Source organism: Micromys minutus (assembly GCF_963924665.1).
Source record: "Micromys minutus genome assembly, chromosome: 19".
In the NCBI taxonomy this organism is placed as follows: Eukaryota; Metazoa; Chordata; class Mammalia; order Rodentia; family Muridae; genus Micromys; species Micromys minutus.
This window is the reverse complement of record NC_137954.1, coordinates 32,007,314-32,029,609: the sequence shown is the minus strand read 5'-3', so window position 1 is coordinate 32,029,609 and position 22,296 is coordinate 32,007,314. Positions and strand designations below refer to the sequence as shown.

The 22,296-nt window shown below is 40.6% G+C and overlaps 1 protein-coding gene across 1 annotated transcript in view; it reads right to left on the bottom strand.

The window, feature by feature from the left end:
- Positions 1–861: 861 nt before the first annotated feature.
- COL4A3 (collagen type IV alpha 3 chain) overlaps positions 862–22,296 on the bottom strand; it is a gene marked incomplete at both ends in the record, with an annotated part of 121,880 nt that continues 100,445 nt past the window's right edge. Inside the window, 11 exons of the mRNA XM_080933022.1 lie at positions 862–946; positions 1,545–1,717; positions 3,263–3,377; positions 3,485–3,662; positions 4,223–4,435; positions 8,189–8,287; positions 13,792–13,917; positions 14,005–14,076; positions 16,412–16,484; positions 20,269–20,399; positions 20,894–21,079. Coding sequence (XP_080789148.1) covers positions 862–946; positions 1,545–1,717; positions 3,263–3,377; positions 3,485–3,662; positions 4,223–4,435; positions 8,189–8,287; positions 13,792–13,917; positions 14,005–14,076; positions 16,412–16,484; positions 20,269–20,399; positions 20,894–21,079 — 1,451 coding nt within the window. The remainder of the gene's footprint in view (positions 947–1,544; positions 1,718–3,262; positions 3,378–3,484; positions 3,663–4,222; positions 4,436–8,188; positions 8,288–13,791; positions 13,918–14,004; positions 14,077–16,411; positions 16,485–20,268; positions 20,400–20,893; positions 21,080–22,296) is intronic.

Sequence of the window (22,296 nt, the reverse complement as noted above, 5' to 3'; positions counted from 1 at the left end):
ACCAGCAAGTACCTCCCATTCTTTCCTAGTGAAATTACTTAAGGTCAGTGTTTATAGGAGTGGGGATAAAGTGCACATGTCCTAAGTGGTGTCCTTGTTACTTGTAAGTACATTGAAAACAAAGAGAAATGTTTCAATGTATGTGTATGACATCCTAGTAAAAATTAGTTCCCTAAGGGTAAGCGTTTTACCCGTTTTGAATCTATTGACATAAAGAAAAGAGCTCAGTGAACAAGCAAATAGACATTGTCAACAAAACAAAAAACAAAGTTATACTTTCTACCCAAGCATGTTATGATTCCCTTGAGGAAGTTTCCTTTGGTCCTAGCTTTGGGCATATTTAAATGAGTCCCGAAAACATCATGAACTGCATTTATCCCGCGTTCTTAGCCCTTGTACCACGTAACAGATCTGACCTTCCAGTTTTTTTCATGGTGTGCTTGATTTCTGCATGCTCTAGCTAAGTCTAAGGTCTCAGGAAGGAAGTGGAAGGAAACACACTCCTTCTCTTAGGAGTGGGAGACAAGGAACACATTGAGGACCCACAGGACCAGATCTCCCTTAGCTTGTAGTTCAAGATCCACACAATCATCGTTTAGGCAGCACTTTGGGTACAACTGGAAGGTGATCTCGGTGATATTCTGTGGCAAGCTGTTGCCTTTCCACAGGGAACTTTAAAACCTACAGGATTAGAGACCCATATCACAGACTAACTTGAATGAAATGCTTTCTTATGCGGTGAAACTTTGCACTACGTCATCTTTAAGGTTAGAGAGAAAGACCTAGATAAATGCATGTTATGAGTCACGTATAAGTTTGGTACTTAAGAAGGAGCCAAAGGTTCTGTTTTCTTTGACTTCGTCAGTGTCTTTTCTTCATGCACACCCGACAGCGGCTTATGATTTTCTCTAAGTATCCAGCTTTCACAGTGGATGGAGTAGGTTTTCTGAAATGAACACAAATGAAAGGACTCATTGATTTGGGAATAAAATAGAATACTTACTTGCTAAGGGGTTTTGTTAATAAACATTGTAGTTGATTTTAGTTTATTTCAGAAACATCCCTTTTTATAGAAGAGGAGAATTTCTGAAAAGACAATTTTGTGTTTGTATATATAAACATTTATCAGTATTTTATATTTTCAGTGTGTTTCATCATAATTCATAGAACATAGCTTTCCTGCAAACCTACAGTTCATTTTTAAACTATTCCTTCCATTTAAATACTCCTCAGTCTTCTGATACATTACTAAGATCAGCAGATTAGCTAGTGATTTTTTTCAGTACTTTACTCATACTTGTGTTGAATATGCTTAGTGATAACAAAATCATGTGTGCATTTGGCTTTTACCGACACAGTGAGAAAGAGACTCTACTTGACTTTAGAATACCTCTAACCTGGGCGGACGAAGGTACACAGGATTTTCTTGTCAGGACTGAGAGAGTTAAGTACATCCACACGGAGGTGCAAATAAAAACCAAACGTAGGCAGCCTTCGAGTGGTTCTATAGTGAGTCATCAGATGAAGGCCGACATTGCAGTTACCTGAACATTCTTTCTGGGTTTAGTGAAGCCAGCCAGAAACTGTAGGAGTTTGAGTAGTAGTTACACGTCCCCCGTCCATGGCATTCTATAAACGGACTGGCTCGGAATTCCTCCAGGCAGGAGCCGGGCGAGGCGAGTGCTTGTCCAGCACCCTCGGAGCCTGCACTTGTGAACTATCACAACGAAAAGATCTCAATGAGTTCAAATACAAGTTTCCCACATTTTGACATGGGTGGGAAGTAGTAATATAAAGCAACAGAAGAAAGAAAAATGAAAAAAAAAAAAAAACACAGATGTCTTCTCTTCTATCTAGATGTAACTCTCTGGGCATCTTCTAGGAAGCGATATAGTCATCCAATGTCTATTGTCTTTCTTTACCACTGGGATGTAAGCCCCATGAGAAGGATGAGGTTCCTGCTAGCCTTACTACCCAGACTGGCTGGGGCTCATGACTGGTGTTAAATAAATAGTTTTAAAATTAATTAACGATTGAGGGACAGCTGTGTGTAAAGGGGGGGGGATAATATGTCTTAACAAGGCTTATTATCAGAATGTAAATAGTGACACACACAGCAGTTACCAATGTGGTTGGTCCACTACCCCGGATTTGGCATTAATGCCAGAACTTTTTAAGAGTCTCCTCCCCATAGGACCATCAGAGAGGCATGGAACAAGGCACATTTTGTCACTTCATAAATGTGATACTTTAAGAGAGTTCTATTTTTATTTATGAACAATAAGCAGGTGCTTAAAAATATTCCCCTGGTTATCACAATAAGCGTTACAGACAATGTAGGCAAAGAGGCCATCACAAAAACATCCCATCTCTGTTATAGAGTGGCTACTTCTTAAAATGCTGCAGTCAGGGATTTGTGGGAAATCTGAGGAGTCTTTCAAATTTTTAGATTATATTTACTTATTTGTTTGCTGCGTGTGTGTGTGTGTGTGTGTGTGTGTGTGTGTGTGTGTGTGTGTGTGAGCTCGTGCATACATGCATGCCACAGCAAATGTATGGAGGTCAGAGGACAACTTGGGGAAGCTGATTCTCTTTTCACTATGTCAGTTTTAGGGATTGAACTTAGGTCATCTGGCTTGGCGACAGTGCCTTCACCCACTGAGTCATTTCGCTGGCTTTTGTTCAGTGCTTCCTTACTTATTAATAGCACCAATGCTGTCAGTCTTTTTAGTGTTTTTATTTATTGAGGCTAGGTTTCTTGTAGCCCAAGCTGGCCTCAAACTTGTTATGGAGCAAGGGATGACCTTGAACTTCTGCTCTTCCTGCCCCTACCTACTGGATGCTGAGATTTTACTCAGTTCTATGCACCGCTGGGGAATGGAACCTAGGATGTTGTGCATGCTACAGAAACATTACTGAGATGATGCCCAGCTTCAGTGTGGCTTTTTAAGTGCATTGCCAAGCATCTATAACAATATATATTTTTATTATATATAAAATATAATATTATATATGATATAATATTATATATATTTCTTTTAAAAAGTTTTATCTGTTTATTTTATGTTTGAGTACACTGTGGTGGTCTCCTGACACACCAGAAGAGGGCATCAGATCCCATTACAGATGGTTGTGAGCCACCATGTGGTTGCTGGGAATTGAACTCACAACCTCTGGAAAGCAGTCAGTGCTCTTAACCGCTGAGCCATTTCTGCAGCCCTATATTTATGTCATATATATATATATATATATATATTCTTACCATAATGAAGGAAAATCCTTTCCAGAGAGACACCCAGCCCTGGGGACACGAAGGGACAGCAGTAGTTTGACTGTGAACAGCTATGGCCATTGCAGGACCTTCACAGACGGTGCATCTGTCAAATGAGACGGATAGTATGACAGCCATTTTCTACCATTACATTCCTTAAGATTTACGTGATTCGCTTGATCCTCTCATGAAACGTAGAGCTTGAGTTTTTACCTGCTAATATAGGGTTCGAGAGCTTTGCCAGTAATCGGAGCCATGTCCATTGGCATCAGAGCTGGTGTTGACAGCCAGTATGAATAATCGTTTCGTGATGCAAAGTTACATAGGTTATTTATGTTACAGAATAAGAATGGCATGGTGGTGAATCGTTGCAGGCAGCTGCCCAGAGTACCTAATAAAACAAGAAGGCCGAGCATCACTTCCAGTAAATTATAGTTACCCTGACTATCATTATTTAGAAACAGGTTAATTATCACATCACCTGTGGCAAACCTGGACCAAATAAAAACAAAACAAAACACAAAAGAATTCTGTGGTGATGTAAAGCTTTAGGATAATCAAAATAATATCAAAAAAAGTATCAAAGCCTCGCATGGGTACACCAACCCTCCCCTACTCAGAATGCTTTCTATGGCTCTCTTTAACCTTGGATAGAACCTGGGACCTCATGCTGTTCAGTTGGGACAATGTCTTTGCTCCAGCTACTTTCAGATATATTAATAATAGCAAATAACTAGGGGAAGCTTTGGAAAAGATTAATTTGGGGATTAACAAAAGGTAGATGGTTGAATCTAGCTGAGTTTCCACTAGCAGTTTATAAGTCAGGATAAACCTTGGATCACAATTGCTCTCTCAAGTGTACCGGAAGATGCTAAAGTTGTTTATAGTGACCTTCAGAGGAAGCTCCCATTCTACACATACTCATAAACTGTCTGTAAATCAGAACCTTACCAAGGTCTTGTCCATGTGCACGCTCGTTTCCTTGTACAAAAAGAAGAGAAAACCCACTATAGAGTGGCAGTGTTCCTTCAGGGCATGAAGGATTGGCCATGGTTTGACTGTGTCGGGTGAAGATGAAGCCTCGCATTCTTGTCCCATTGGCAGGTGTTCCTCTGTTTCCAGATTTCCCCTTTAAACCTGGCAATCCATCCAGACCAGGTGGGCCTTTGAAAAACAAATTATACAGGTCAAAACAGACTCTCAAACTTGTGTCCTAAAGTACTAATTTAAATGTGTTTTTGTAGCTGGTAAGCCTCAAATATGAAAAGGAATCTTAGAGATGAGTGGGCTATAAAATGACTATGATGTTTTAATTGTCAAGTGGATTAAGAAACACTTAGGAGACTGGTAAGACATACCTGGGTATGTCTGTGAAGGCATTTCCAGGGATGATTAGATCATGAGGGTTTTGTCCTAAGGAATGGACAAATTCCTTAATGGAGTCATAGACAATGACTTTATTGTAAGCTGGTGAGAGGTAGGAAGTAGGCGTTTGCTCTTGGATACTGTATCTTGCCCTGGCCCCTTCTATATGGCTTTCCCTGCTTTCTGTCTCCATGCAGTGAGCAGTGCTCTTCCACATCACAGCATCCAAGGATAGAGCCAAACAACCATGGACCGAACCCTCTGAATCCAGGAGCCAAAACACAATTCTCCTATACATTATTTATAGCACGTGTCTTATCACAGCAGCACAAACATAAGTGATACAATAGAAAAATAATGTTCAATGTTAACCAGTTTATCACAAGATGTATTTTATTACTACATTATTGCATTATTACTATTATTATTATTATTATTTTGAGAACAGGTCTTTCCTCATCTTTGAATTCCCTTACAGTGTCTGGCATAGTGTCCTACATTTAATTTGTTGGGCCTCACATAAACTTTTTATGAGTGGATGAATGTCTTGGCTTACAATGTGTGTGTGGGGGGTGGTAGAATCTAATAAAATAAATCTAATAAAATCTACAACCTATAAAAGCTGCTCAGGTAGATAATAAAAACCACTAAGCTTTGGTAAATTCAGAAAATGATATAAAATGGTGAAAGCTTTTTCTAGAGGTGCAAACTTTGAAGGAAGTTTTGGATTCATTAGCAAGGCAAAGAGTCTTCTAGTTTAACAAGGGTTGTTTCCTTTATCTGTAGGAGTTGCAAACAAAGTGGCATATATGCTTTGCCTTTTCTGTGCAGTTAGAGAAGGCTGATTTTTTTTTTTTTTTTTTGTCACTTTCTAACTAAGACTCAATGACTTATCTCTTCCCCGTCTTCCTGGCCCTCCCTCTCTTCTTCAGAGTCTCAAAAGTCCACATTTGCCTTGGCTTTAATGCACAGGAAGCAGACACATTCTTTACTTTTCTCAACCTTTACTTTTAATGCACAGAGGCTGTAACAGGCCCTGTTATGGCTTGAACCAAATGTCCCTGGGACAATTATGCCTTGAATGCTCAGTCTTCCCTGGCTTGTGGCAGAATTTTAAGGGCTGTGATCCTTAGGAGATGGGCCTGGTTGGAAGAAGTAGTCATTCAGGGTTGTTGGCCTTTGAAGATTTTACCTGCCAGAAATTCTAGTTTCCTCTGCTTGCTGTCCCACCAGGAGGTGAAAGCTGCTGCTCTTGTCACAAACTGAGCCATTGTCACTGCTGGGCCTTTCCAGTTGGGAACAAAGCTCTCCTTTCTTAAGTTGTTCCACTTGAGGATACTTATCCATTTGAGGATGTTTATCCTTTTGAGGATGGTACAGAAATAACTAATACGAACCTTAAACAACTGATGCTTTCTGGTCTCTCCGTGGCAATTATAAAAGGATCATGGTAGGAACTGGAGGCCGGATTTCATGCTCATGCGCACTCTGCAAGACTGCGCTACATTACTATGAATCTAACCTTCAATCCTTATATCACTCTCATGAGGCCTCCAAAGCATTTGACGACTTGCTAACTAGTTCCCAACACAATCTGTATTGTAGCATGCCGTGCTTGTTATCAACTCCTTATAATATCCAGCCTTGGTTATTAAAGTATATTCATTAATAGAATCATTAATAAAAGCACATTAAGAAGGAAGCCAAGTGTGTAGTCATCCTCTAACGTAGATTCCCAGCAACACTAAATCACAAGTAATCCCATGGTTAATATTATAGTTAAAATTACTGTACCATACATGAACTGACATGTCTAACCTAGTTCTAAGTGATACTTGGAAGTTATGCTTTTTTAATAAAGTCAGTAACCTCAGGCAGTTACCATTTTAGGGTTTTCCACAGGGGTTCTTTGAGACTTGCAGATGGTAGATTTAGGTCCAGGTTATCAAACTGACATGCATAGCTTATATTCCAAGTAGAATATTATATTTAAAAGGATTATTTTGTAGAACATACACCTGAGTTGTGGTTGACTTGTATGCAAAAAATAGTAGCCAAAACAGAAACAAGAATAACAGCAAAAAGAATAAAAAAAAAAAAAAAAAACAAAAACCTCACTCATGAGGTGCCACTATTGAGAGCTAGACCAAGCCAAAGCATTCGCTGAAGTTCTAATGTATAGATAAAGAACATAGCTCCTTCTCTAAACCAGAAACATGCTTGGCAGAGTCTGTAATTGCCTGGGGCCAAGGCTCTACCTTGATTCACTCCACCTTTTGTGCACTCCTGCCATCCATATGGAGAAGGAACATAGTTCTTTCTCTAAAACCAGGTATTGCTTGGCAGAACCATAATGGCCTGGAACTGAGGCCTTCGGGGAGCTGTGGCTTAGAATCTTGAGACCCTAACTCTTCCCACTCTAAGGGGCTACGGCCATCAGTCTGAAGGCTGTCCCATGCTCAGTTCCTGATGCCCTTGAGATACATCATGTTCTCTTTGTGCAACACTCGTTGGTTAGCTTCTCTCTCTTCCTCCCATAGTATGATACATTTCCACTCACATTGTTCCATCTCTTCCCTAGAAGTACTACATTAGATGCTGTACTTCTTAATAAGCTTGTTTGGAATATGACATAGTTTATACAAGATCTCCAGATCCCAAATTTTCTATCTTCTTACCTTCTGATCTCCTGGCCCTCCTACTTAGTACCCTGTCATTGAAGAACAACTTGCTGGTCCAGGTCATACTGTTCCTATAAGCAGTTGTTAGCCAACATAACTTACATAGGTAGTTGAAAAACAATTTGCCTTTCTGAAAATAGGATAGTAACTGGTGCTCTATTAGTCTGTAGCCAAAGAATTTTGCCTTGACTGAAATTTAAAAGTTCATCTGCCCAGGGCAGAATAAAAAATGTATTCTAGTCATTTGTAACTCCTCTTCCTTCCAAATGAGCATCTGGTACCCTGCCTTTGTTCTCATCTGAACAGTAGAACTAACTGGAAAACCCAGAGCACTCATTCTTTCTTGCAGTCATATATGTATATATACCACGTGTATGAATGAGTCTCCCCAGGACACTGAAACAATACTGTGGCAGAACCTTCCTCTAATGAATAAAGATTTCAAGGAGCCAATCACTGGGCGAGTAGGCGGGACTTCTGGGTTGGACAGGAGAGAGCATGGAGGATACAATGTAGGTAGGTTCGGTCCCCAGTTTAGGTGCTGGAATAACTGAAAAGCTTACAAAGTAGGATGCCAGTTGCTGTGCCCAGAGATTGTGTTAACTGCTGTGTTTAAACTAAGTTTGTGTGGTGTTTTCTTTCATGTGGTGACTCAAACTGATTTCCAGAGGAAGGTATGGGGGTCGAGCATGGGTTTGTAAAAAGGCACTCTAGGAAGCCATGGGAATTGGGAAGCATGGGGCTGGTGTGGCAATAGCCTGCCACGAAAACTTAGTAAGCTGGGTCTTTCAGAGCTCTAAGTCAGAGAGTCTGCTGGGCTGAGAACCCAGACTTTTCCAGCACCAACAAGGGAAGTAAGCTGGGTGTTTACCTTGTTGTCCTTTCGAGCCCTTGTTGCCCTTTTCACCATCTGGTCCTGGAGTTCCTGGTTTTCCATCTTTGCCTGGTTTACCTCTTGGCCCACAAGGTCCTAGGCAAAAGGCACTTTTGTATTACACATCATCATAATAGACTAAAAGGTCAGGATCCTTCCGGTTTCCATTTGCACCAGGAGTTGACCCTGTTTTACCCAAATTCCGCTGGGAAAGAGCTGGTCTCCCAGGAGTGCTGACACACCTGAGAGCACAGGTTAGACCAGAACTTCTGTTCAAATGGCCCAAGAGGGACCCATTTGGAGCCCTCAGGACACCAAGGAGCAGCCTGGGACAAAATCCTCCTGGTTTCCATCTATGCCCTGGAGCTGACCCTGTGCCACAGCTCTCTATAACCAAATTCTGCCCAGAGAGAGCTGGTCTGCTGACATACAGGCTTAAAGGATGGAAAAGCCCCAGTCAGAGATAGCAAGAATGGCTAACACCAAAGATAGCCAGATGGTGAGAGGCAAGCACAAGAACATAAGCAACAGAAGCCAAGGCTACTTGGCATCATCAGAACCTAGTTCTCCCACTACAGCAAGCTCTTGATAACCTCATACACAAGATGAGCAAGATTCTGATTTAAAATTACATCTCATGATGATGATAGAGAACTTTAAGGAGGACATAAATAACTCCCTTAAAGAGAATACAGGTAAACAGGTAGAAGCACTTAAAAAGGAAACACAAAAATCCCATAGAGAATTATAGGAAAACACAACCAAAAAGGTGAAGGAATTGAACAAAACCACCCAGGATCTATAAATGAAGATAGAAACAATAAAGAAATCACAAAGGGGGACAACCCTAGAGATAGAAAACCTAGGAAAGAGATCAGGAGTCATAGATGCAAGCATCACCAACAGAATACAAGAGACAGAAGAGAGAATCTCAGAAGTAGAAGGTATCATATAAACATTAACACAACAAAGAAAATGCAAAGTGCAAAAAGCTAAACAAAAACATCCAGAAAATCCAGGACATAATGAGAAGACAAAACCTAAAGATAATAGGTATAAAAGAGATCAAAAACTCCTAACTTAAAGTCTCAGTAAATATCTTCAACAAAATTACAGAAGAAAATTTCCCTAGCCTAAAGAAAGAGATGCCCATTAATATACAAGAAGCCTACAGAACTCCAAATAGATTGGAACAGAAAAGAAATCCCTCCTGTTATATAATAGTCAAAACACCAAATGCATAAAACAAAGAAAAAAGTATTAAAATCAGTATGGGGAAAGGGTCAAGTAACATATAAAGACAGACCTATCAGAATCATACCAGACTTCTCAACAGAGACTGTGAAAGCTAGAAGATCCTGGGCAGAAATCATATAGACCCTAAGAAAATAAAAATGCCAGCCCAGGCTACTATATCCAGCAAAACTTTCAATTAACATAGATGGAGAAACCAAGATATTCCAGGACAAAACCAAATGTACACAATATCTTGTAAAAAATCTAGTCCTACAAAAGATACTAGATGGAAAACTCCAACACAAGGAAGGAAACTACACACTAGAAAAAGCAAGAAAGTAACCCTATAACCCTATAATTAGGTCCCATATCCCCTAAAAAAATTAGAAGCAGTCATTAAAAGTTTCCCAATCCAAAAAACAAAAAGCCCAGGACCAACAAAGAAAGAGAACTTCAGACCAATTTCCCTTTTGAATATTGATTCAAAAATACTCATTAAAATTCTCACAAACCAAATCTAAGAACACATCAAAATAATCATCTATTGTGATTAAGTAAGCTTCATCCCAGAGATACAGGGATGGTTCAACATGCAGAAATCCATCAACATAATCCACTACATAAACAAACACAAAGGAAAACAAACACACGATCATCTCATTAAATGCTGAGAAAGCTAGCATCTAATTTTCTAGTTGAATTTTCAAAATTCAACACCCCTTCATGTTAAAAGTCTTAGAAATGTCATGAATTCAAGACCCATACCTAAACACAGTAAAAGAAATATACTGCAGACTAATAGCCAAAATCAAACTAAATGGAGAGAAACTTGAAGAAATCCCATTAAAATCACGGACTAGATAAGGCTGCTCAATCTCTCTCTACCTATTCAATATAGTAATTGAAGTTCTAGCCAGAGTAATTAGACAACAAAAAGATGTCAAAGAGATACATATTGGAAAGGAAGTAAAAACGTCACTATTTGTAGATGATATGATAATTTACTTAATTGACCCCAAGACTTCCACCAGAGAAATCCTAAATAAACAATTTCAGCAAAGTGGCTGGCTATAAAATCAACTCAAACAAATCAGTAGCCTTCCTCTACTCAAAGGATAGAGGGGCTAAGAAAGAAAATAAGGAAATGACATCCGTCACAGTCGTCACAAATAATATAAAATATCTTGGGGTGACTCTAACCAACAAGTGAAAGTTCCATAGGAAAAAAACTTCAAGTTCCTGAAGAAAGAAATTGAAAAAGATCTCAGAAAATGGAAATATCTCCCATGCTCATGGATTAGCAGGATTAATATTGTAAAAATGGCCATCTTGCCAAACGCAATTTACAGATTCAATGCAATCCCTATCAGAATTCCAACACGATTCTTCATAGAATTAGAAAGAGCAATTTTCAAATTCATTTGGAATAACAGAAAATCCAGGATAGGGAAAACTATTCTCAACAATAACAGAACTCTGGGGAAATCACCATTCCTGACCTCAATCTGTATTACAGAGCAATAGTGATAATAACTGCCTGGTGTTGGTACAGAGACAGGCAGATAGATAAATGGAACAAAATTGAAGACCCAGAAATGAACCCATACACATATGGTCACTTGATCTTTGACAGAGGAGTTAAAAACATCCAGTGGAAAAAAGGTAGCATTAGCATGTAGAAGAATTCATATCGATCCATTCTTATCTCCTTGTACAATCCTCAAGTCCAAGTGGGTCGAGAACTTCCACATACAACCAGATACACTGAGTCTAATAGACAAGAATGTGGGGAAAAGCCTCAAACACATGAGCACAAAGGAAAATTTCCTCAACAGAATTTTCTGAGCAAAATTTTCAGAACAAAACAGAGCTTATGCTCTAAGATCAAGAATTGACAAATGGGACCTCATAAAATTCCAAAGCTTCTGTAAGGCAAAGGACACTGTCAAGAGGGTAAAATGGCAACCAACAGATTAAGAAAAGACCTTTACTAATTCTACATCTGATAGTGGGCAAATATCCAATATATACAAAGAACTCAAGACGTTAGACTCTAGAGAATCAAATGATTCTATTAAAAATGGGGTACAGAGCTAAATAGAGATTCCTCAACTAAGGATTATTGAATGACTGAGAAGCACCTAAAGAAATGTTCATCATCTTTAGTCATCAGGGAAATGCAAATCAAAACAACCCTGAGATTTTACCTCACACCAGTCTGACTGGCTAAGATCAAAAACTCAGGTGACAGCAGATGCTGGCGAGGATGTGGAGAAAGAGAAACATTCATTCATTGCTGTTGAGATTGCAAGCTGGTACAACCACTCTGTAAATCAGTCTGTCAGTTCCTCAAATAACTGGACATAGTATTACCTGAGGACCCACCTATACCACTCCTGGGTATGTATCCAAAAGATACACCAACATGTAAGAAGGACACATGCTTCACAATGTTCATAGCAGCCTTATTTATAATATCCAGAAACTGTAAACAATGCAAATGCCTTTCAACAGAGGAATGGATACAGAAAATGTGGTATATTTACACAATGGAGTACTACTCAGCCATGAAAAATATCGACTTTATGAAATTCTTAGGCAAATGGATGAATCTAGAAAATATCCTGAGTGAGGTAACTCAGTTACAAAAGAACACACATGGTATGTACTCATTGATAAGTGGATATTAGGCAAAGAGCTTGGAATTCCCATGATACAGCTCATGGACCACATGAAGCTCAAGAAGAAAGAAGACCAAGTGGATTCATTAGTCCTACTTAAAAGGAGGAACAAAATAATCTAGGTAAGTAGAGAGTGGTAGGGACTTGGGAAGAAGAAAGAAAAGATGAGGGAAAAGGGGGCAGAATCAGGTATGGGAGGAGATGGAGAAATGTACAGAGGGTTAGGAAATTGAAAAGAATTGTGTAGCAGTGGGCAATGAGGAACTGGGGGTAGCAACCAGAAAGTCATAGATGCCAGGAAATCAAGAGCCTCCCAGGACACCATGAGAATGACATGAGCTGTAGTACCCCACAAAGGGGAGGGAGAATTGTCCAGACCATATCCAGAGGTTGAGGGATGGGGCTACCCACCCGTCTCCAAAATTTTAAGTCAGAATTGCTCCAGTCTAAAGGAAATACAGGGACAAAGAGTGGAGCAGAGATTGAAGAAAAGGCCATTTAGAAACTGCCCCACCTGGGGATCCATCCCACATGCAGACACCAAACTGAGACACTATTGCTGATGTCAAGAAGTATATGCTAACAGGAGCCTGATACAGCTGTCTTCTGAGAGGCTCTGTCAGATTCTGACAAATACAGGCAAGGATGCTCACAGCCAATCATCAGACTGATCACAGGGACCCCAAAGGAGGCATTAGTGAAAGGACTAAAGGAGCTGAAGGGGCCTTATCTGGCATCAGTGGGAGGGGAGGCCCTTGGTCCTGTGGAGCCTTGATGTCCCAGTGTAGAGGAGTACCAGGGCAGTGAGTGAGTAGGTGTGGAAGCACCCTCACTCATAAAAGCAGGGTAAGGAGGGATGGGACAGGGGGTTTGCAGAGGGGAAACTGTGAAAAGGGATAACACTGTAAATGTAAATGTAAATGAAATGAAATAAAGAAAAGAATAAGAGTTCAGCCTATCACCCATCTGAGTAAGCACAGGACATGTGCAGTTTCACCAGCCAAGATAGACTTCCTAGGAAAGCCATTAGTCCTGAGCTAACTGGCATGTTTATCCTCTAACTTCCCCCAATGGCCTTAAGAAACTATGACTATATGAGAGTGTGTGTTGCTATATTTTATTCCAGAATTCACCATGAATGAAGTGATCAAACCAGGAAGTAATACCCCTCTTATCTCTCATGTGACTCAGACAAACTTAAACAAGGGTTCTATTCATAAATCTATTGCAATATGCTAAGACTATGTGAAGGGTTAGGTTCAATTTCCAAATATCAGCAGCCTGGAAAGACTTTAAAGTCATTTTCCCCTAATGCTTTGGTGTACAAATTGTTAAAAGAGTCCACATTTATAGAAGTCAGTTATAGCCAGATATTCATTTAAAAATTGAACCCCAAAGCTGATGTTTGCCAAAGGAGATGGACAAGATACTTTTCTCCTAATAAAGATGAAACATAGCATGTGTTTTTCCGTTTTTCCTACTTTGTACTATGTCCTGATGCTTTTACAAGGATCTAAGTTCTTTTTTTCTGCTGGTCAGGGTATATGAGCACAATCCCAAATGGGCTGTCCAAAACATGGTAGTGTTTTCTGTTTGGTGTGGAGTTCTATCTGCTTCCAAAAGCTTTACCAATTTTCTTCATTCTTCCTTTATTAAATTTCTAGGTTAATGGTGTTACCATACCTGGAATTCCGGGTGGTCCCATGGGTCCGGGATCTCCTTTCATTCCTGGCTGTCCGGGTGTACCAGGAGGCCCTGGGCTTCCCGGAAGGGAGATAACCTTAAGTGTACCAGGTTTTCCACGTGGACCTATTGATTTAAACACAATGAAAAGATGACTTCATGAAACTACTTTTTATTTATAGAGAACAATAATTGAGAAATAGATCTACTTACCTGGTGGTCCTTTTGGCCCAACTGGTCCTGGATGTCCAACTGACCCAAGAAATCCAGGGTTACCCTTCTCTCCTAAGAAGGAGAAGGAAGAGTAAGAAAGAAACAAAGAAAATATGCTTATATGTTGACATTTGCAGGGGCGTGTTTCTGAGACATTACTTTTTGAGTTTGGGAAACAATGAAGTATTTTGGGAGGATTATGAGGCCCTCCTGAACCCACTGTTAATACCTTCTGATGAGCTGTTACTTACTTTTAGTTGTCTCTGTTAACTACGTTCTTATTTTGTTGTTCTAAATGTACTGTTAGCCCAGAGTTTATGTCAGGAATTTTTATATAAATTTATTTATATAACAAACTGGCAAACATCTCACTTTTATTCACAATGTTATTTTGTACAGGTGATAAAAAGGCTATCAAGAAATAGCCATTGATTTAGAGCAATAGTCCTTCCAAGACCATTAAGACATGGCTGGACATGGTGGTGCATGACTTTAATCCCAGCACTCAGGAGGCTGAGGCAGGTGGATCTCTGTGATTTGTGGTCTAGCCTTGTCTACACAGCTAGTTCCAAGACATTCAGGACTACATAGAGAATCCCTGTCTCAACAGCAACAACATTGCATAGGCATTAGATATAATTACTTAAAACACTAATTTTAAATGTTAAACAAGGTATCAGTAGATGAAATACAATAAGGCTGGGCTTAGTGATGCAGGACTGTAAAGCCAGCATTTGGAAGACAGAAGCATGGGGACTGCACGGTCAAGGCTGTCTCAAGAGGAAATAAAAGAAACAGAACAACATAATTACTCTAAAAACGACTCTGAGGACCAGAAAAAACGTATGAGCATGAGAAGCAATCTAACTATTTTGGTGATGGAATTGTTTCCAACTAAAGAAGTGAGATCATCACGCAGGACAAGGGTTTTCTTCTGGAATCTGACTGACTGTGTCTCATTGGCCATATTTGCAGAGCTTAGTTATGAGAGTCCCCTCCCTGTTTACCACTAAACATTTAAAAGCGTCAAAGACTGCTTTTCTTTTCTTTTCTTTTTCTTACAACTTTATTTAAAAAATAAGAGAGATACATGTATAGATTTTAAAAAGCATTTTGGCATAAAACTATATGAGTATATTTTTTTCTGTACTTGATTTTTTTTAAAGGTTTGATAGTGTGCATTGAAATCTTACTAGTTACCATAAGCATAAAGTACACATAAAACAAAACGTAACATGGAAATAGTCAAAGTTTTTTTGGTGTGTATAGATTGAACATAATGATTTTTAAAGACTGCTTTTCTTTAGTACAGCCTTTCTATGCTTTTATCTTGTTGGTGTTTTTATTCTGAGCCTTGGGAAGAGGTGTCATGAACTTGACCCAGAACAGGCTGCCTGTATTCACCTGCCCCACTTCCAGTGAGAGACCTCAGCATCACTCATAGAGATTTATCTCCAGCTAAAGGCACATTAAAAGGCTGATGTGTGAAGAAATTGAAAGGGATGTTTTAAAGTTCAGCTATAAATGTAGAAACAGTTTTCCTTTGTGGAAAACTTTTCTTTTTCACACTGGATACACTTGTTATTTAGTATCTCTACAGGATGTGAGAAGAGATTCCTGCCCTTACAAAACTCAGAACAGGGGAGTGACCAGTTAAACAATGAATCTAATAAAAATCTGTTTGCATTACATTACAACCCCCTCCTCCAACAGAATCTCACTCCATAGCCCTGGAAGGCCTGGAATTCACAATATTGAGCTGACTGGCCTTGAACTTCTACTGATCTTCTTGCATCTGCCTCCCAAGTGCTAGAATTACAGGCATGCTCTACTAAACCTGACATATCACACTGCATTCAATAGTAAGACTATAATGGCATGGATTTCAATGTTAGAGCATTTGTCCAGCATCCATGAAGCTTTGGGTTCAGTCCCTATCACTACAACTAAATAAACCCCATAAAACACAAGTGTATAAATCTGTGCATAAAAATTCACTTTACCAGAACTAATGGTCTTAAAATTTTTAAGATTTTTTTTAAAGCTTTCCAAATTATGAGATTAAATGCACACAACCAAAACTTAAAAATAATTTAGTTAGTATGGACATGGTATGCCACCTCCCATTCCAATACAGCTTAAAATCCCAAAGGTAACACTTTTAATAGTCACTAATTGTCCTATAGTTTCCATTCTTGCATTACAGTTTTCATTTGAATGTATGTGGTTCAGCGCTCTAGCCTCACCCTGAAACCTGTTAGGTCCCCACACTGAGATCTTGTTTGTTCTGCTCCTACTGTCTCTGGGGGCCATAGGAGTTCATCAAATGTGATATGCAGTTTTACAAATGTGATTTGAGTGTCAGTTACTGTATTTATATATAAGAGCAATGGGGTCAAAATAGTACCTTTTATGCCTGGAAACCCGGGGAATCCTGGATCACCTCTGACACCGGGAAGACCAGGGGTACCTGGTGCTCCCTATATTTTGAGTACAGAGAAAAAGAGGAGAAACACAAAGTTTAAAAACGAAATATTCATGACATATTATTTTTTAATCCAAAGATATAACTTCATATTGGATAAGAATAAGGTGAAATTAACAGACATCATTTTTACCTGTCGGTTGGGTATTCTGCTTGCCTTTATCTCTTATGCTCCCTAAAGCTCTTCCTAGGACTGTTTAACACTCTCCCCAGCCCCCACCAAGCGCACAAGCAAACTTGCCACCTAATGTTAGTGCATACTGCTTTAGCCTTGAATGTGTTTAAATGGAACTGCCCTGGTTTTTTTTTGGGTCATTTCAGGAAGAATAAACCTGTAATTGTTGTAAAGATCATAGAATCATTGCTGAATCCAACTGTCACTCTGCTGAGCTAACAGAGTTCTCAATTGCTCCTGGTGAGGGTGGAGGGAGAACTACAGTCTAGAGATGGGACCAGAAAGGGCAGCAGGGAAGAGGCTGAGCCTACTGAGTAGGAGGTGATCATTTAATTGCGGTTGGAGCCTTGAGTTGTTCAAGGACAGCCCTGAGAGAAGAGAGGGATCAGGGCTTCCAGAAAGATCAATACTTTAGATCGACTTTCACACTGTTCCTAGGAATTGAGACAGAAGGCTATTGAAAATAATGAACCAAAAGCCATGAAAAGGGTGCCAAGAATAACAAAGGTTGCCTCAGAGTCAGCTATCTCTGGAGGAAAGGGATCAGGGACTGTCTAGCTTCTGGTAACGGTCTGTTCTCTTTAACGAAAGGCAGTTAAGGAGAAGTCAGACACCAGATTCAGGCCTTGGGTAGAAAGGGAGGTATTTTATGCAAAAGAGAGTTGTTAAGAGGGCAAGTCAGGACATCCATCAAGAAGAACCATCTTTCCATTGGAAATGACCACTAAAGCACTGGAAGGACTAAGAGCAGTCCTGCTTACGGACCCATCTTTCTATCTGCTCATATTTCTGGAAGACTTTTAGATGGAATCACTAGGTCAGTGCCGACAACTTCCAAAGCACTAGAGAGTTACTGGACAGAAGTGGAAGTATCTCAGAAATTAGATTCTAGAAATCAAATCACAGAAGAGTTGAAAAGAGCTTAACACACTTCCTAAAAACTGTCATGCCACAGAACCCCCACCTTTACCTCCAGTGAGGGTGTTGGAGGTGGACTCGTGGGCTGGGTGATAGAGAGTCTGTATTTTCATGTGATCTCTCTACCATGTCTTTGTGGTCACAGTGAGTGGGCTTGGTGAGTGGTCAAAACCAAGGCAAGTCATATGAAGGATTCATTTTAACTTGGAGAGGAAAGTTGACAAGCACTTGTGAATGAAGAAGCAATAAACTGTTTCTTTAGGTTTAGTTTTTAAGTGGTGTGTGTGTGTGTGTGTGTGTGTGTGTGTGTATGCATGAGCACAGGTGTTTTTTGAAATGGGAAGTGTTAGATAATTTGGAGCTAGAGTTATAGGTTATTATGAGCTGCCTGATGTGGGTGCTGGGAACCGAACCTAGGTCCTCTGGAAGAACAGCAGGTGCTCTTAGCCAGCGAGCCAGCAAGACAGCTGTAATAATCTATTGCTTCTTCAAAGAATGAGACCTTTATGACCGGAACCCTCTTCAGTTCTCTGGTCTCTTGTAGATGGGTTTTCATGCAACCTCAGCCTCCCATTGTACCCCCCCCCCCCCCCCAGACATGCACAGTCAGCTTTTAGGCTCTGAAAAACTCCTTCTTCCTCAGGTTCCATCTTGCTTTCCTTGTTTCCCTGGATAACGGATGCTTGTCTTTTCTGACTCAGGCCCTGAACACATTTGACAGGAGAAAATAGATACGCTTGCTGTTTTCCTTCAGCCCTCCACCTTGCCCCATAGCACACAGCATGAGAAGGATGCTCCGAAGCGTCTGTCTCCTTCCTCTTAGACTCGGCTCTCTGAGAGCGAAGGACCCTGTCACCTGGTCCAGAGCGGATGCCCCAGGATGAGTTTTGAACTGCATTCATCTATTCAACATCTGTTTCCAAGAGAATTCAGGAGAGGTGGTAGAGGGTGAGGGAGAGACTCAGAAATGAAAGCTCTTGGGCTGGGATCCTGGAACTGGATCTACAAGAACAGGATGGCATCCTTGGAGGGAAACGTGCAAGTTCCACACTTTACATCTCAAACACCAACAGCACAATGGCTAGACAAGGAAAACATGGAGGAAAAACTGGTGTAAGGGAATCTCAAGGTGATAGAATTTGTGTTGTGATGGATTCAGTAACAGATTTGCTTAGGAGACATTAATCACACGAAGTGGAATTCAGCTGAGGAAGTGCTGCCTCCAAAATACTCCAAAGATAAGTGGCTAACCGGGCCTGATAGAGATAGCAAAGTTTATAAGGTGAGGATGTAAATGTTCACCAGGATTGGCCTGTCACAAATGAAAGATGCCTCCAACGGGATGCTCACAGGGGCAAAACAGGGTCACAGTGGTGTAAGCCCGGCCTGCCATAAAGCTCCTGGTTCTCTTCCAGAGGAAAGCATAATTCTGCCAGTTGGTGAACTTGGGAAATAACTGTTTGGAAAAATTACAACACTGGTGTGCTTAAACTAACTCTAGAAATACCTTTGTTGTGAAAACTTCCCATTCGCCTAACTGGCCAGATTTATAGTCCCCCTGTCTCTGTTTAAGTTGTTCAAAATGTAACCTGGAGTCAGGTCCTAAGAGGTTTATTTGGGGGGAAGGATAGATGATAGCTTTGTGAAATGTGAAAGCCTAAGGTATATATAAGAGAGTAAAACATTCTATTAGAGGCTAGATTCTCTTGGGTATTAGCCTGGGCTGCATGTGTGCTATTAAAGAGGCTTTTCCCTCTTCTCACTGGGAAGGCATATTATTTCTGCAATAACAAAGTTGAATTTTATGAAGAAAAGGTGTGTGAGCACAGCTGACTCCAAGCACAGTGTGTCATTACCATTGTGGTCATGAGTCAGCTGAATGGCCCAAGGGAAATGTAGGTTGAACAATGCCTAAAATGGCAGTGTTCAGCCCGTGAGATACTTCCTTCCCTTAGACACTCGCTGGGGGTGGGGGGAGACTTAGCTCTTATTTCTTATTTTCTTATTCTGTTCTACTGCTGGCTTCATTTGAAAGGGAAATACTGTCAGACTGTATAATCATGGTAGAGGTAAGCTGATGAACAAGGAAACTGAATCTGCTACTACCAGGTACATAATGATAAAAAGAAATCCAAGTTACATTCAAATGTTTGATGATTTTGTATGTGTGTATGTGTGTATGTGTATGTGTGTGTGTGTGTGTATGTGTGTGTGTGTGTGTGTGTGTGTGTGTACGTACATATTTACAAGATGGCAAAGGTTATTTTGAAAGCAAATTAATAGAGGGACACAATGACTATCATTCTATCATTTCATTTGAGGCTATTTGAGGGCATTTATCAACCACTAGGTACTTAGATTTTTCCCTACTGAAATGGCTCAGAGTTTAAGCAAGACTCAGAGGTTTGTCCCCCCACACACCCATGTGTTAGAGGCATTGTAGAGTTGAAATCTGTGAAGGCCTTAAGCTTCTTTGATTTCTTGGGCTCTTTGGGTTTCCCATCAGTACACCGATGTACCATGAAGAGTGAATGTGTGCTGCATTCAGGTGCAAAACCCTTCAGTTCACCAGAGTTCATAGTACAGTTCATCAACAGTGAGCAAGTGTGGCCAGCTTGATATATACAATATGGCTGCAGTGTAACCACAGTAAGGCAGAACTGTATTGATAACATTCCACACTCACCGGAAGACCTGGTGGGCCCATGTCCCCTATAGTTCCAGGCAGGCCTTTGGGGCCAGGAAGGCCCATAAATCCTTTATCACCCTTTATTCCTTTGCTGATAGGTCCTGGAGGTCCAGGGGGACCTGGCTTACCTAAATTCACAAAGAGTCCATCAGAGTTGCCAGTAAGGGATTCTCGAGAGTTCTGTCATAGATCTTTTTTTTTTTTTTTTTTTTTTTCAAAATAGAACAAAAGTTCCACATCTTGTTATTGCCCCCCAAACACCCTTCTTATTTTCCTTCTGGGAGGTGGACCTTGGTGAAGATGAAGGAAGAGCATCAGGGAAGCATGGAGGAAAGTAGGAAGGAACCACATCTCCCTGAGGAAAGTTTGTGGTGAAACATCTGGCCTGATGCATAGTCCACACTCAACAATAGAGGTCTGTCTTTAGGGTTCTTAATTAAATGTAATGATCTGTTTCCCAGACTACCGTCCCTCCACTTCACACCAGTGCACTGCGTATGACAGTCAGAAATACAAAAGGGACGAAGAAGAATGACACAAGAAACCATGAAGTAATGGCAGAAAGAACACATCTGATGTTAGATACCACTTCCATGCCAACTTGTGGAAGGAAGCGCTCTACCTGGATTTCCTTGTAAGCCAGGGAGACCTCTGTTTCCTTTTGCGCCAGGGACAATTGACCCAGGTAGACCTGGTGGGCCTGGGAGTCCAGTGGTGCCTGGGGGTCCTTGAGGTCCAACATCCCCCCTGGCCCCCTTTCTTCCGGGAATGCCAGGCAAGCCTGGAACTCCCCTGTCTCCTTTGACACCTGTGAAGAAGAAAGCTCAGTGGGATTTACAGTTTGTAATTAGCTTCAGTAATATAGGCATTTTCCTTGAAAATGTTAAGATTCATAATGTATTTTCTTTAAAAAACACAGCTGGAGAAGAAACATATAGAACTATATAGGTCTTCCTCTGAGTAGGTGTTGATCTAGGCAGAGTCACTACATTTTTTCTGAATCTGTTGTCTGATTTTATTTGGTGTGAGTGTGTGTGTGTGTGTGTGTGTGTGTGTGTGTGTATGTACATGCCCCTGTGTCTTATTTATTGAAAAATGTTCACTCAGTGAACGCAGAGATCACTGATTTGCCTGGGATGGCTGATTCTCAAAGGGATCTGCACGTCTCAGCTTTCCTAGTCCTGTTATTACAGATAGTGTACATTTCATACTAAGGAGCCATCTCTCCAGCTCTTTCATTGTCTTCTTTTAAAAGTAAAAATATTCCTGTCACAGCTCAGCTGTTTGAAAAACATTTAGCTAACATATAGACAAAGGGCATGTTGTAAGACCGAAAGTGTCCTGCACATGTAAGCCACAGTTACTATTTGGTGGACTTTATAGTGACATTATTTATTTACAAACAATTCAATAGAGAAGGGAGAAGCTAAACTTCGGGGCAGTGACGTGGGCTTGGAATTGTCCAGTTTGACACAGAGGTGTTGTAATCCTACTCAGTCTCCTGGCTCAGTCTTTCCCACAGCTGTGACACTGAGTCGAGGCGGGGGGTAAGCATGGAAGAGGCCAGGAAGAAGACGCCAAATGTCTGCAGCTTAGTGCCAGGTAGTATTTGTCGTCTCAGAAAAACCTTCAAGGAACTGTGTTTTGGAATTCTTGGATGAAAGCTGTAGTATGGATTGGAAACAGTCTCCCTGCCTCTTTCCCATCTCGATGCTTTTTGAACTAAAAAAATGACTTATGGCTTTATTTTATAAGTATGAGTGTGTTTTACCTATATGTGTGTAGTGTTCCATGTGTGTGCCCGCTACCCAGAGAAGTCTCCTGGGACTGGAGTTAGATGTGGTTATATGCCACATGCATCTGATCATGGGACCTCTGCAAGAGCAACAAGCACTCTTAATCTCCGAGCCACCTCTCTAGCTCCCACAACACCAACCTGTGTTATTTGTGAGAGTAAATGGTGTGAATATAGGAGAGGGGAGAGTGAGGATGTTGGCTGGAGGAATGTTGTGGGCCGGAGAGCTG